The 15000-nt window shown below is 50.4% G+C and overlaps 1 protein-coding gene across 4 annotated transcripts in view; it reads right to left on the reverse strand.

The window, feature by feature from the left end:
* Window positions 1-15000, reverse strand: part of aatkb (apoptosis-associated tyrosine kinase b) — a 22325-nt gene that overhangs the window by 5500 nt on the left and 1825 nt on the right. The window contains exons 2-10 of one of the 4 annotated variants that reach the window (XM_056296920.1): window positions 13430-13571; window positions 10267-10346; window positions 9285-9403; window positions 8710-8797; window positions 7309-7442; window positions 6641-6725; window positions 6005-6126; window positions 5662-5811; window positions 1538-5081 (exon numbers count right to left, since the gene is read on the reverse strand). In XM_056296920.1, coding sequence (XP_056152895.1) covers window positions 1538-5081; window positions 5662-5811; window positions 6005-6126; window positions 6641-6725; window positions 7309-7442; window positions 8710-8797; window positions 9285-9403; window positions 10267-10346; window positions 13430-13532 — 4425 coding nt within the window. In that variant the 5' untranslated portion in view covers window positions 13533-13571. Of the gene's footprint in view, window positions 1-1537; window positions 5082-5661; window positions 5812-6004; window positions 6127-6640; window positions 6726-7308; window positions 7443-8709; window positions 8798-8952; window positions 9404-10266; window positions 10347-10430; window positions 10828-13429; window positions 13572-15000 lie in introns of those variants that run through there. The other 3 variants (XM_056296921.1, XM_056296922.1, XM_056296923.1) reach the window with 3 other exon arrangements.

Raw genomic sequence — 15000 nt, forward strand, 5'->3', positions numbered from 1 at the left:
AGATTAATAAATTCCGGATTAATTCGGGATTCAGATTTTTCCGACCTGAAAATGTAAAAAAAAACAAATTGGGGGGGGGGGGGGTTATGAGCTGCCCGAGTTAGATGGAGATGATTTGAGGACATCTATGAAGTGCGTGAAGAGTATCCACGAGGACGTTTGTTTGCATTCCGCTCGAGCTCGAGCTCAATATGTCCAAATTCCACACGGCATACCCCAGTCACGCTCGCGCCTCAGTGGTACATTGTCAGCTGACAAGAAATCGCCGTTGCGGGTCAGATAATTAAGGTATGTCAAGATTATTCCCTGTGATATGATGCAGGTCTACTTCGACTTTGCTGTCAATTGATCAATCAGATGATCAGCTATTGATTGATTCTCACTTACGGCAGGGTCCCATGGCTTGCCGTGTTGCTTGTTGTTTCACTGTTTTCATGCAGCTGAGTGACTGCTGTGTGCATATCTGCAGACTTGGCCTGCTAAGTTAATAAGGTGCCCAGCTGTCTAGCCCCATGCGACACTGGGCTGTATGAATGGCTGCTTTTCAAGTCGTCCTCGTGTGAAAGGTTATGGCACATTTCAAATGGATTTCTTGTGAAACGGTTAGGGCTGTTAATGGTAACAGTGATGGCGACATGTCCAGTATCGTTAGGCGTTCAGATCGTCGCTCCCTAACGACGCTTCTCATCGAGTACGTTTACATGCACACAATAATTACTGCGAACGACCAGTTCAGGTAATAGCTTGATTAAAAAGTTTACATGGTTTGTAAGTAACGCGATTCCCCCAATAACCTGGGTTTGCATTTGTTATTTTGATACCAATGTAGCCAATTCAGGGCAGCCAGGAATCGAACCCGGGTAACCCAGACCACGAGCGACTGCACTAACCAGTCAGCTAAAGGGTTCGACCCTTTAGTTTAGTTATGTTAGTTTAGTAATTTGTGATAATGGGCTATACAAATAAAGTTGACTTGACTTGACTTGACAGCCGGGTTAAGGCGGTTTTCTAACAGCGGCATGTAGAGTAGTAGCCGCGCCGTTCTGTGCTCACGTTTTCTGCCTCGCACAAAGTGGAGAGTTACACAAATAGTCAAACAAACTGAATGTAAACATAATTTATGGTATCATCATCATCGCAGCAGCGTATTTATCATCGAAGTGTCCCCTACTAAACTGCTGACTGTTCATCCATGTCAGTATCGCCAACAAGTCAGGGAAATAAGGGAGAGTGCGCTGTGAACGAGCATCCATAGTAGGATTCAGCCCCCATCCATCCTGAGTCAAAAACGACCTTGGTTTTGCCAAAGCAAATGCTCGGCACTCTGCATATTTCCTGCTTTTTTTGTCCTTTTTTTGTCCACATGCCTGCGTACTAAACTTGGCATGTGGATTAAGCTTTTTTGCTGTTAATATGGTGAAAGATAAACACGGTGTGTGCATAAGTATGGGTTTGCGGGGGTATTTGAAACTGTTCTCAAGCACAGCTTTAGCAGCAGAGAACGGCTGTTTAAGAGGAATCGGCCTTTGTCGCTCACCTGATCGAACAGGTAGACGGTGACGTCATCAAAGAAGGACACCACCTTCTTCTTGTGCTCCAGCTCGTCATCCAGCAACTCTGAGGTAAGCAGCGTGGGCATCTTCAGGAGGCTACGGAGGTTGTGGGCATCGCTGGCATCACTCACCACGATGGGCACCAGGTGGCACTCATCCTCGCTCTCCTCCCCCGCACTCTGCTCCTGCACGCTGAATGTCCGTAGCTCCTCGTCCGATTCCTCGCTGTCGTCCGAGTCGGCATCTTCCCCGTCTGCCTCCTCCCCGTCAGTGGGGGACACCCGGCCCCCTGCTGTGGGAAGGGGCGGGGGTGGGATTGAAGGAGGCGGAGATGAGGAGGAGGAGGAAAAGCGTCTGGTGTTGGCTGTGTGTTGCAGGGCCACCTCGTCCTTTGGTAATAAGGCGGGAGGAATTTCGCTGGAGTTCACCGATGACCTACTTTGAACCATCTTCCTTGAGGTCTCCTCTGTCGTCTCCGAAGTTTGGATGGCGTCTTCTTCAGTTCGCTCGGCAGAAACGTCCTCCCGACCCATGTCGATTGCAGAGATACACTCTCCATTCAGAGCACCGAGAACTTCCTCCATGGCGCCCACCACCTCTGCTGCCCAGTCGCCCATGGATGAACCCTCCTCCTGTGATGGCCATTCATCCAGCCCCTCCTCAGCGGTAGAGACAGAGTCAGAGATTTCCAGAGTTAACCTGACTCCCTCATCCTGGCTACTCTTCTTTGTCATGTATGCTTCTACCTCCTCAGGATGGGATGAGGGCCCTTTTAAACTTGCAAGCTTGGATTTCATTTCTATCTCAATGTCTCCGTTCTCCATTGGAAGAGCTACGCTCTCACCATTCTCTTCCTTCTCCCTTTTCTCGCCCTTCTTTTCCATCCCATCCTCTTCCTCACCACATGTTTCATCATCTCTCAATTCTTTGGGCACTTCTTCCCCCTCGTCCCTGGACAGCCTTTCATTCTCATAGTCTGAAAAGTAGGCAGAGTCTCTGTATGGATTCTTATCGCTAAGTGGTGTGAGAATGTGATCACCTGTCTGTGAGGATACTGAGGTCACATCATTAAACAGCGATGGTTCTTCCTCTGTGGGAACCTTGGCCTCCACCTCCTCTTCCTCCTCCAGGCTAGTGTCTAGGGTGGGCTTGGCCAGGAGCTGGTCACGGGGCTCATGAGGCTCCTTGGGGACAAACTCGGGGCTTTCATTGTTTTCTGTGTCATAGCCGCTGTCCATGGCTTTGGGTGAGCTGGAGGGATGGGACAATGCAGGGCTGAAACCCTCACAAGACCCTGCCGCAGATGGGAGATCCATGGAGTCCATGGAATCAGGAGTTCCCACCTGTTTCTGAAGGGACTTGAAGGCGGGGGAGGCATTCGGCTCACTAGACTCATCGGCAAAGATGCCCGAGGTGATGTCAGTGATGTCATCTGTGATGTCGTCTTCATCATCATCATCATCACTACAGTCAAGGATGTCAGCAAGGGGCACGCTGGCACAGCCTCGGTCCACCCCGCTGTCCACTGTCTGACTCGTCTCTGACTCTGGCTCTATAAGGGCCAACCTGGCATTGGTATTGTCTGGAGGGGGTGGGGTGGTTTGAGTCATGATCAGCGTCACCTCCTCTAGTTTGGGCTCAACATGGTTTTGCATTACACGCTCTTTGATTACCTCCTCCTTTTCCACACTACCATTGACAGAGAGTTCAACATAAGGCTCTGAGTTGTCCACAGCAGGTCTATCAGTCTTTATCAAGGCAGGTTTGGCCACAATAGGACCTCCAGGAGCAGGCGAAAGGTTCACTGGCTCTTCGTTGCTCCGGGTCTCTATGAACTTGTCTCTGACATAGTCACTGTGGCTGTAGTTTCTCACCATCAGGCCGGTGAGGGGGTCGATAAAGTGAGAGTGGCAGCATTCACCAGGTGCCGGCATCTGACTCTTCCCCTCGTGGCACAAGTAGACATATGCATTACAGATGTCTGAGGGCATCATTGGGTGGTGTTTACTCAAGCTAAGGCAAGTGCTTGTGTCTTTGGCCTGGTGGTCAAGGTAGTCAATGCGTTTGGGGAGAGAATGAAAGTTCAGGCTGTGGTCCTCTGGCCAAGAGTCTTCAATGTCTGTACTGGGCATTGTGTAGTGGATGTCCACATACATGTCCTGGCTAGCTCGTCTGTGGTGGCCCAGACTACTGTGACCGTGCTTTGCGGGCCATGTGTTGCAAGTGTGCCTCTCCACAAAAATGTCCTCCTCTTCGTCCTCCAAATCACTGTCTCCATGGCCAATGAAGAGTGCTCCTTCTGTCTCCATGTTGATGCTGACTGAATGGCTGCTGTGTCTGCCATGACTGGTATGGCCTGGCATGGTCTTCCTCAAGGAACCCATCATGTCATAGTAGCCTCCGGTCACATTCTTTCCTATGATGGAGCTCTGGCTAGAGTCCAGATACGGGTCTCTGTAGGCGTGCTGAGGTGGTATACCAACCGACGGGGTTATCCCCAGCGGGTTCTCCAACTCCCCCAGGGCTTGGCGGAGACTCCTCGACCCCCAGCTTTCCTGATGGGGATCTATAGGGCGCTCCCCTCTGATCAAGTAGCGATGATCCACACCAATTGGTGGCGAGTGCTCATAGTAGTAACCTCCGTCACGATCTTTATAGGATACATAATGACCAGACTCCCAGGGTCTCAAGGGGCTGCTGTCCGACACTTGCCCCAGCAGAGGCTCCATTGTCAGGGAGACGGCAGGGCTGGAGTCGTGGGAGTCATACATGTCTGTTTTATGGATGTCCGCTGACCAATAGGAGCCCATGTTCTTGGTCTGTGCCGGGCAGACCATGCATTCCCCCGAGTCAGCACTCCCAGTGAGGAAGCTGCCACTGCTGCCCTGGTATTCAGGGCTGTATGAGCACATGTTATAGTCCAAGTCAATGTTACAGTCTACCGGCTCTTCAATACGGATGTAGTATTCGCTGCTCAGGGAGGGGCTGTGGGCGCTGAGGACAGGGACCACCCCAGGGGTGTTGAGCTGTTTGGGTTCGTAGTAGGAGGGTGAGATGCCCAGGCTCAGACCTTCCATGGGACAGCCCCCAACAATGCCCCCCGGGGGGTAAAACGCGTCATGACAATGGTGGTTGACCTGACCCAGGGAGCCAGAGGAGGCTGAGGCGTGGTAAGGCTGCTCAGCCCTCGCCTGCTCCCACTTGTACTCGAAATTCAGACCGTGGCTCGTCTCAGTGACTGTCAGTATGTCGTCTCCGGACTCTGAGTGATAGCCGTCGTTGGCTGAAAACTGCTCGAGGAGGGGGAAGGAGGAGGAGGTGGAGGAGGGGTGATCCAACGGCACGGTGGAGGCGCCACCGCGCTGGCAGCTGTGTCCGCTGTTGGGCCGCATGGAGTTCCAGCGCCTCTCAAAGTCCTCCTCGGCCTCGCTGGCCCCCTTAGCGCAGAGATAGCTGAGCAGCAGGTGGACTTCCTCTGCGATGGGCCTCTGATCAGGCTGGAGCCAGCAGAACTGCATCACCTCATACCTGGGAACACACACACACACACACACACACACACACACACACACACACACACACACACACACACACACACACACACACACACACACACACACACACACACACACACACACACACACACACACACACACACACGTGTTCATCGATACACAAACAGATAAAGAGAGAAAGGTAATAGAAGATTGAGTATAAGACACATGAGGTTGTCACATGGTGCAGTAAAGCACTCAGAGAAAGAGAATACCCGGAGAAATCATAAAACAGGGACTAGAAAACGAGCTGTATATGCACGCTGATCAGAAGCCGCAAAGGAAACGAGGATTCAAATAGTGTTTTCCAATCTCCAGAGGTAATGACTGAGTGTGGTCTTGTTTGGTCTGTTGTGGCCCATTACATCATTAACATGGTGCTCGGGGCGAGTCTCAGTCTCAACCACTCAGAGCTGGGGACCACGAGGAGCCCTGGATTAAAATTTGTAATGAGAAATGGAGATGATGGTGCCCCTGTGAGTCATTTGTGTGTGTGTGTGTGTGTGTGTGTGTGTGTGTGTGTGTGTGTGTGTGTGCGTGTGTGTGTGTCTCACCAGCGCTCAGCCAGAGGTACTTTGAGCAGCGGCTTAGGCAGCCTGAGTTGCTGCTCCCTCACAGCGTAGGTCAGCACCTGTCTGTCAGAGTAGTGTCTGTAGGGCTGGTTCCCCAGCTCAAACAGCTCCCAGATCGTCACGCCCAGGGACCTGCACCGCAGACAGCACAGGACGGACACGGTGAGGGTGCAACCACCACACGCCGCCATGGCGTGAACCGGGCAGTTTTAGCAAGGCAACACTTCCCCATACGACATGTTCGTTAATGGCGATACCACGTGGCATTATTCATATGTAACTGTGTGTGTGTGTGTGTGTGTGTGTGTGTGTGTGTGTGTCTTACCAGATGTTGCTCTGTTGGGTTTGGTCAGCCACCACCAGATTGCCGTGTACCTCATCCACCAGCTCCGGGGCGATCCAGCGCAGAGGCACGTACAGCTGATCTGCTGTCACGTAGTAGTCATCCTGCAGGGGAGGAGCGGCGGGAGGTGGAGGTGGAGGTGGAGGTGTGATGGACATGGACAGTGACACATAGACGGAGGAGTAGAGTGAGTTTAATTTGCTTCGGGTGTGTTTTTATCTTGTTCCCCACCCGCTCTCACACTTCATGAGCGTAACACACCTCCCAGTAATTTAAAGAGGATGTTAATCATCTCCATTTGTTCATTTGCTTTAAAAAAAAAATCACTCAAAACACAAGTGTGTTAGAATTAGCATCCAATTTTTTTTTCTTCTGGAACGGAGATTTTCTCATTACTTAGAGAATAGTCTGTGAACCTTTGGGTTATTTTATTTCAGACACATAAATTATCATTACCACTGCTATTTTAACATATGAAAATATCAACAACAATAACGATAATCAATAACAACATCTTAATATTGTCCCCAATAATACCATGATCATCACATTTGATCCCCTCAGAGTTTTATGTGGACCAATAAGAGGTAACAGCAGTTCTGTCTGTTGGAGCTCTACCTTGTACTTGGCGTGGGAGAGGCCGTAGTCTCCGATCTTCACTGACACATCGGTGGTGAGCAGACAGTTCCTCAGAGCCAGGTCACTGGAGGTGGATGTGGAGGTGTGTGTGGGGGGGGGGGGGTCATCAGAGGAGGAGGAGGAGGCGGATGGTGTTGGACAGCCACAGAAACAGGAAATTAGCGACATCTTGGATATTTTTTCCCCTCTCGTACAAGGAAGACTAGCGTAGCATGCACAGAGGAAGGCTCAGATTTCCCGAGGCGTCATGGTAACGGGGGATGCGCTGCATGCTAACAGCGTTTATTAGCGGTGAGCATCAATTATTAATCCTGCGAGAGGTCTGCTCTGGCCCCATCAGAAAGTAGCACAAATGGGCAGAGCGCATAGTGAAATAAGCAGTGTGGCAGGTAACCCACCGAGGCTGGGACTTTCTCTGGAGAGACGTTGTTCTGGAGACAGACGGTCACCTCCTGCAACAAAATCACTGATGCTGGAGTCTATGACGAGCACTCGGGCAGCACCAGGATATTGTTGCATGAAACAACCAGGGAGCAAAACGTCTCGCCAGTCGCCACTTGGGGACGCCGTGCGGTGTGGGTCTCTGGCTAACACAGCTCGAAAATGTGACTACATTTTTTCCCCAGCATGTGAGGTTGTGTTTATACCTGTGCGTGAAGTTGTGTTTGTGCAGATGTAACAGTCCCGATGCGATGTCACAAGCCATCCTTTGCAGAATCAGGGGCTCTGGTGTGATGGCATCTGAAACCCTACAGCTTCGCAGGTAGCCTTTCACATCCCCCTGGACAGAGCAGAGAAAGTGAAATAGCAACAGATGTACAGAATAAAATGTAAAATACACAACCCGAGGGAAGTTCTGTGTGGGTGTTGGTCACAGAAGTAGGCCTATTTTAATGCTACGTGAAGGGATCATCCCTACTGTGTTTTCTACGCCACTTAGATCTAATGCACATCCCCCTGTCGTTAGATACATTTACCACTAGAGGGCAGTGTTTCCTGCTCCTTTTAGACTCCATAGAGCCTGAAAGCAGAGGCTGTGCTCTGATTCAATGCGGCTCAGTGACATACAACCCAATTAGAAATGTCCTCCCCCCGCGTTTTTTTACCCCCCCCCTCTAAAAATCTGGACACCATACAGTGTCACAGATGGGAGACTACCCTAATCCTCCACTCCTGCCTCATCACAAGTGCAAATTTGATTAACAATAATTCTATGCAAATGACACTTAAGTCCTTTTCCCATAGAGTACACACCACGCAGATGGTTTCAATGCATTTATAGTCAAAATATGGTAACATGTTCTTTATATACATTAAATCAATACAGCAAAGGCAGATTTATAGCAAAGCAAGCTTTACATAAATAGAACCATTAAATTATCGCAGTTTAAAAAAAAAGTTCCCCCTTTTTCTCCCCAATTGCCCCACTCTTCCGAGCCATCCCGGTATCTGCTCCACCCCCTCTGCCGATCCGGGGAGGGCTGCAGACTACCACACGCCTCCTCCCATACATGTGGAGTCCCCAGCCGCTTCTTTTCACCTGACAGTGAGGAGTTTCCCCGGGGGGACGTAGCACGGGGGAGGATCACGCTGTTCCCCCCAGTTCCCCCTCCCCCTCCGAACAGGTGCCCCGACCAACCAGAGGAGGCGCTAGTGCAGCGACAGGGATACATACCCACATCCGGTTTCCCACCCGCAGACACGGCCAATTGTGTCTGTAGGGACACCCGACCAAGCCGGAGGTAACACGGGGATTCAAACCGGCGATCCCCGTGTTGGTAGGCAACAGAATGGACCACTACGCTACCTGGACGCCCCAATTATCGCAATTTTAAGTGTGGCAGTGGATGTCAGGATAAGTCAGAGGGGTAAAGAAGAGCCGTTACTCGTCATCATGGCAGGTATTAAATACTAGGATTTTGTCCCTAAAGGTGAAGTTTATGAACAGGCGGTGCTTGGTGAGCGTTATTATTAGGTAGGCTGCCTTTCTGCGAAATCATATAATCCACCAGTCCCCCACAACCCTGGTAGCAGCTCAGTGCACTCACAAGTGGGCAGAACTCCATCACCAGTAAGTAGGGAGTGACTTCAGTGCACTGGGCCAAACACTGCAGGAGGGCGGGGTGCTGCAGGGCCCTGCAGGCACAAACAGGGGGCAGGAGAGGGGGTCATGGGGAAAGGCGAGGAAGACACGTAAGTGGCATATGAAAATAAATGTTTGTCTGAGCTAAATACACACACGCACACTGCAGTCCCCAACATCTACCGGTTCACGTCAACGGTCATCGTACCTCATCATCAAACACAGGATCCGGTGAACTGAACTGACATGTGATTATCAGCTGAATAGTCTGACGAGTTATCCAGCTGTGGTATTTGAGGACGCTTTGTGACAAGGGTTGTGGGTGGTAAACACAAGGAGGAAGCGTCGCTAATCATACTGGGGAGTAAGAAGACTGGAGGCGCGCTAGCGCGGGTTAATGAGGGGGAAGAGAAAGAAGGGATGAAACGCAGAAGAAGAAACCCAAACGAGGATGAGCTATGCCTGACAGAGCGGGAGGGAAGGGGCGGTGTTGTGTCAGCACAGACTGGGCTTTTAAAGGCGGCTGGGACAAATGTTCACCGGTAAGGCTGCGCTTCCTCCAGGAAGTGCATCTGGTCTTGCACGCTGGCGCTGGCTTTGAGTTCCTTGACCACCACTTGTGTGGCGCTGAGGCCCGCGTTCACCTCCCCCAGCAGAACCTGAAACAGTACCGACAGAGACATGTACGCACAGGGGAGACATTGACAAATGCATCGACGAGCATACAGACACACACCAAAATGATAGCGGAGCAGGGCCACGCACATAGATACACACAGTCAATGGGTGCACCCGGACAATCACACACATATATGTATATATTTTTGTTGTTTTTTTGTTTTGGGTGGTGGGGGGGGGGTACAACCATCACACGAGGAGAAACGGAAAAGGAGACGGAAGCACATTAAGACATGCAGAGTTTTGACACAGAAAAACACACAAACGTGTCGGCAGCTCCAACAGATAGGAAAAGAAATGCATGCATTCGTAGACACACACTCACGCACACAAACACCAAACACACACACACACACACACACAGATGGACATACCCAGTCAAGGTACACAATAGTGGATGAGTTAGAGAGGGAGGGGGGGAAACAGACAAAGAAAGAGAGAAAGGAAAGGACAGAAAGAATGACAAGAACAGGTTATCTATCCACACTGCACAGTAGTCCGAACAGCGTGAGGCGCACAACAGAAGACTGAGATTTCAAATGACAGCAGCATGGGATTTTTCTGAGGGGCTTTTTTTTTTTTACATTTTGCAGAAGTCTACCACTCATGGGTGAAGCTGACATCAAAGGTGCACACACACTGCAGGTAATGCAGCGTGTCGGCCATCTTAACGAGCCCCTTTCTAAACATGCCCGGGATGGCAGCGGAGACTAACAGCCGTGACCCGAGCCTCGCCGACGCCATCTTTCATCTACCTGGCACGCTCACATAACTACAGTGACGCTGGGAACTACATAAAAACCACCGATAACTAAGAAGACTTGGATGTAGGCGGCGGCCTTACCTTCCCGAACCAGCCATTGCCGATCTCTTTCAGGTACAGAAGACTGTGGCGGCCCAGGTCTGTAGATTTCAGGAATTGGACTGGAAGAAAGAGAGGAAGGTGTTAGTGTAACCATAATGTAAAAAAAAAAAACTCAAAAAAAAAACAACCCCATAATGACTTACAGCGGATTTCTTCAAATTGAAAAGGTTGAAGGCAGAGATCCTCAGTAACAGTAGGACAATGAAACACACCTCATCCATGTTCCTAAACAGAGCCGGTGAAAACCATCCTTGGTTCGTTTTCACCATTTCAAGTGGCCGAGCTTTCATTGATTGACCTTAATCCTGCCCAATGTGAAATATCCTCAGATGCCAGAAGACATTGCCCATGACCTAATCCTATGATACTCTGACAGATACTCTATCTTGTTTGCCTGTGTGGCTCCATCTGCCAACTCCCCGGCGCATATCTGTCGGGGTTCACCGATGACCTGTGTCTTTCCACCCAGCTGAACACGTCCGCCTGTCAATTCCAGCTCAGCCAAACATTATGGGACTGACAGCAACATCAGCCCTCTGCCCTTCCTTCTCTTACGCCTCTTCATCTTTCTCTGCCCATCTTCCCTTTGCTCTATCTATCTCCCTCTCTTTCTCCTCCTCTCACTCACTTTCTCCCCTGCACAATGACACTTGCATTCTAAGAGAATAGGCAAACAGACAGCGCTTTGTGGCACTGCCGCCCCCCTCCAGACTGGCACACAGTCCAGTCACTGTGTGGAGGCCATATTGGACACCCCTGTCATGTTCCCCAGACCAGTCACTCTGTGGGCAGGCTCACGCACACGCTGGCCCTATGCAGAATCGAAGCTATTGTCTAGCTGCTGGGGCTGCATGGCACCAGTTAGGACCAGTACACTGGGGCCATTATTCACCCACTCCATGACATAGGAGTGAGAGAGTTGTAATAAAAAACAGCGGTGAACAATGGTTCCTCCCTATGCCATGCTGTTTTCTTTCCAGACCTTGGGTATTGAATCCAGACGTTGGATGAAATACCCTGACGACTGTAGTAAGTTCTCAGATCTTCTCACAGCCAATAACCTAATCCAATTTTTGTTTGACAACACTGTCTGGTCTTCCTGTGATGCGCTCTTGAATGTCCATCTGACGAATGGGCCTAGCTAAATGGCTTGCAGGCAGGAGGTCTTTAGTGAGACACACAACGGCTAAATCACTTAGGGACAGATGGAATTCCCCCTATCCTCTCCCAGTATACTTGAGTTCATCTTGTGAGGGAACGAGCTAGACTGTAGTGCTGTCGTTGGGACAATTCTCAGATAAAATTCAATTTTGATGTTTCCCCTGCTTAATTTGAGTGGCATAGGGAGGATTTAGAGATAGCTGTGTGAAATTGAACGTGTTATTCATGAATGTGGGATTGTGTTTGCTGCTGCAAGTATTGTGTGTGTGTATATCTGTTTCGGGTAGGAAACCCTATTTTCCAGTTAAAAGTTTTGTGTGTTTAATGTGTATGTACTTCTTTGTGTGTGCATGCACACAAGTGTATAAGTATACAGATTCATAAGGTGCATTATAAATGCACACATATAGAGTGGCATATATAGGTGTGTGTGTGTGTGCGTGTGTGTGTGTGTGTGTGAGAAAGCATGTTCACAGCTGCTCACATCTGCTATGAGTGGGTGTAAGTTTCATTACTCTTTGCTGTGCAGCCTGAAGCCCAGCACAGCTGCATCAGGGTGGGTCCTGGGGTCCTGTTGGCGGAGTGAGCCAAGCTCTTACAGTATTGGCGTCTTATTTGAAACCCCACCTATCCCCCTACTCCAATCTCAAGTCACTAGGCAAGGTTCATGGCAGGGGGAGAGGGCAGAGTCGAGTATGAAACCAGTTTAGAGGCGCTAAGCTTCACCTACAGCTCTTTGCCACGTTCAGCTCACCGGATAGCACAGTAAGGCGGTTTGCAAAACATAACAAATTCATGAACATACCCCTAACCCTTGCTCCTACGATGAGACCCTCTGGTTCCTGTTTATTAACCAAAGAAGGGGGCACACGTTACGTCCAAGCGCTTTTCTATACTACTAAGCAATATGTCCGGGTTCGATCATGTAACTGGATCTGCTGCCTAACCAACTGCTACGGGGTCAACTGTCACGGCCTTTGATTTGAGCCGAACTTCACAGCCCCTTTAGTTTCAGCTCTGCTGGTTACTACAGCGAACCGTAGATACAAACTGACCCCCGGCTGAACCGAGTGGGCATTATGCAATAAGTGCGACCGCACTCCCATGTCATGAGTTTATGAAGCCGAATCGACTCATGGGAGCCCAAAAAGACAACACCGATCATTGTCACAGGAGATCTCGAGAGACGGCCAAAGGAACGGAGCGAAAGAAGGATCTTCTCATTTAGGTCTGCCGCTCTTGCATGCCTCACATACCATAGGGCAATGGTGTAGGCTGGCCGCCTAGCCATTATTATACAACCCGCAGATGTCTGTGGGAGAGAGAGAGAGAGAGAGTTGAAGAGCACGGAGTTCATTCTGTAGGGGTCCAGCCCTGTGGAGCGGAGGGTAACAGGGCGTAAGGGTGATAGGTGGAGGCTCCGTCAGCCAAGGCTAGCGTTGGGGCGTTAGTCGCTCTAGGGACAAACTCTGACTCATGGCAGAACCAAAGCACTGGCTCACTCACATCACTTTCACACCTTACAAGCGACTCGCTCTTGCAAATTCCTGCGCCATTTGCAAAGCTTTTGCAAAGTTTGCGTCACTTTTTTTACGGCGCAAGAATAACGACTGGTTCTTCCAAACCACACTGACCAAACTACCACAGGAAATATGCCGGGATCTCCCTTGGCCGTCTGTTCCATCTTTTTACATCATTTTGCGTTTCATCCCCCCCCCCCCCCCCCGTCCGTCTTTTGAAAGCAACACGGCATTTTAAAGCTGTGCGAACGCCGCCCGAGAATGCCGGTGATTTCCTGTTGATGAAAGAGACAAGTAACGACGGCTGGCCTACAGCCACGTCCAGACTCAGCTGACCTGAGCGGGATTGAAAAGAGCTGATTCAACTCGGGATGAAAGGAAAGGAATTGAAATGAATTTAACCAAAGTGAATTCAACCGGAATGAACTTGACAAAACTGAACGGGAAGGAAAGCCGGCTACCTGATCGAGCCGGCTGTTTGGCCACCGGCAGGGAGACTTCAGTGAGAGGCAGGATGTAGACCTCCGGGCCACTCTGGGAGGCTGGGGACGCCAAGATGGACATGTCCGCGTGGTACTCGTCCCCGTCCACATTCTGAAACTCCTGAAAAACAGACGTTAGGGTCAGAGGTCATCTAAATGAAGCTCGGGCGGACTAGACAAAACTGGCTAGCTTTACCAGCGCTGTGCAAAACTCAAAACAGTCTCACGCTGAACAAGGGCCCCTGAAAAGCGTCCTTATTCCCACATCTCCCGACACACAAAACCCGAAACTTTAATAGAATCACAAAGACAGGCGGCCGTTTAAAACGCTCAAACCGTTTTGGGCTCGACTGCGATATGGCCTAATTTGCCCCAAAAGGCATCACATCACGTAATGCCCCGTCACGCCGACCTCTGTCTGTCTCTACCTTGCGAGGGTATGTTTTCAATTTGTCCCGTCTGTGCTCGAACCGTTTGCCTTTATATGGAGAAGCAGGGGATGGCGAAACCGAATCGAGCAGACGTACACGATTCGAGAGGAAATTGACGAAAGTGTGGCGTAGTTCTCGGCCACTCGAGGGAGTTTCAAAACTGAAGCAAGCTGTCCTGCCCTGCTTCGGCACGTCCCTGCAGGAGCGCTGCAGTGGCACCGCGTAAACACGACAGGCCCGCTCTCCCTAAACGGAAAATGTCGAAATGCTGAAACGGAAATGTTGACCCCCCCCCCCTCATCCCCCCCCCCCACTGTAACTCATGTTATAATATGTCGTATTAATATGCGCCCTGATATTACCCAAGTTTGTGCGATGTACATTCATCTGGAATCGGTTAAATACACACCCCCCCCCAAAAAAAAAAAAATTTAAAAAAAAAACCTCGACCTTTTGCAGCGTGAACTGGCAATTAGACTTGTGATTTCGTTCACTTGCCGTAAATAAAATCAGAAGTCGAGTCCTCCCGGCGAGCCGTGGAGCCCGGGGAATGAGTGTTTCCCATGTGGCGGACAGCAGCAGCGGAGGAGTTATCGATAGGTTGCTGCAGCAGCGCTGTGCGAGGCAGCGCGAGGTTGGTGTGTGCAGCAGGGAGCCTGACGGAGACGGCTGACGGAGCCCCGCTCGATACACACTGCTGCTGCACGCCTCTCTGCCTCACTACTGGTAGTCATGAAGAAAGACACAACAAGAAAACATACCGAGAAACACGGCACAAAGGCCGGCGAGACTAACGTCAGACTACCTTTGCCGTAATGCAACAGAAAAGCCTGCACATATACCCGTACACACTCTAACCCCCCCCCCCCAAAAAACCCCGCTCTAAAACCCCCCAAAAGAGACCGTTATTAGCATACGAGTTCCTTGTCCGAGAGCTCTTGATGTGTAGCCTAATGGGCCTTACATCATTAACACGGCTCGGCCATACTGAGGTCACGACCCTCCATACTGGATCTGTACTGCCGCGTTGAGGAGAGAATCGACCGGTCTGCTGCCGAGTCACACAACACACAACACACAACACACAACACACAACCCGCAAGGGCAAAACCCTTCGTT

The sequence above is a fragment of the Lampris incognitus genome, chromosome 17 (genome assembly GCF_029633865.1).
Source record: "Lampris incognitus isolate fLamInc1 chromosome 17, fLamInc1.hap2, whole genome shotgun sequence".
Lineage (NCBI taxonomy): Eukaryota > Metazoa > Chordata > Actinopteri > Lampriformes > Lampridae > Lampris > Lampris incognitus.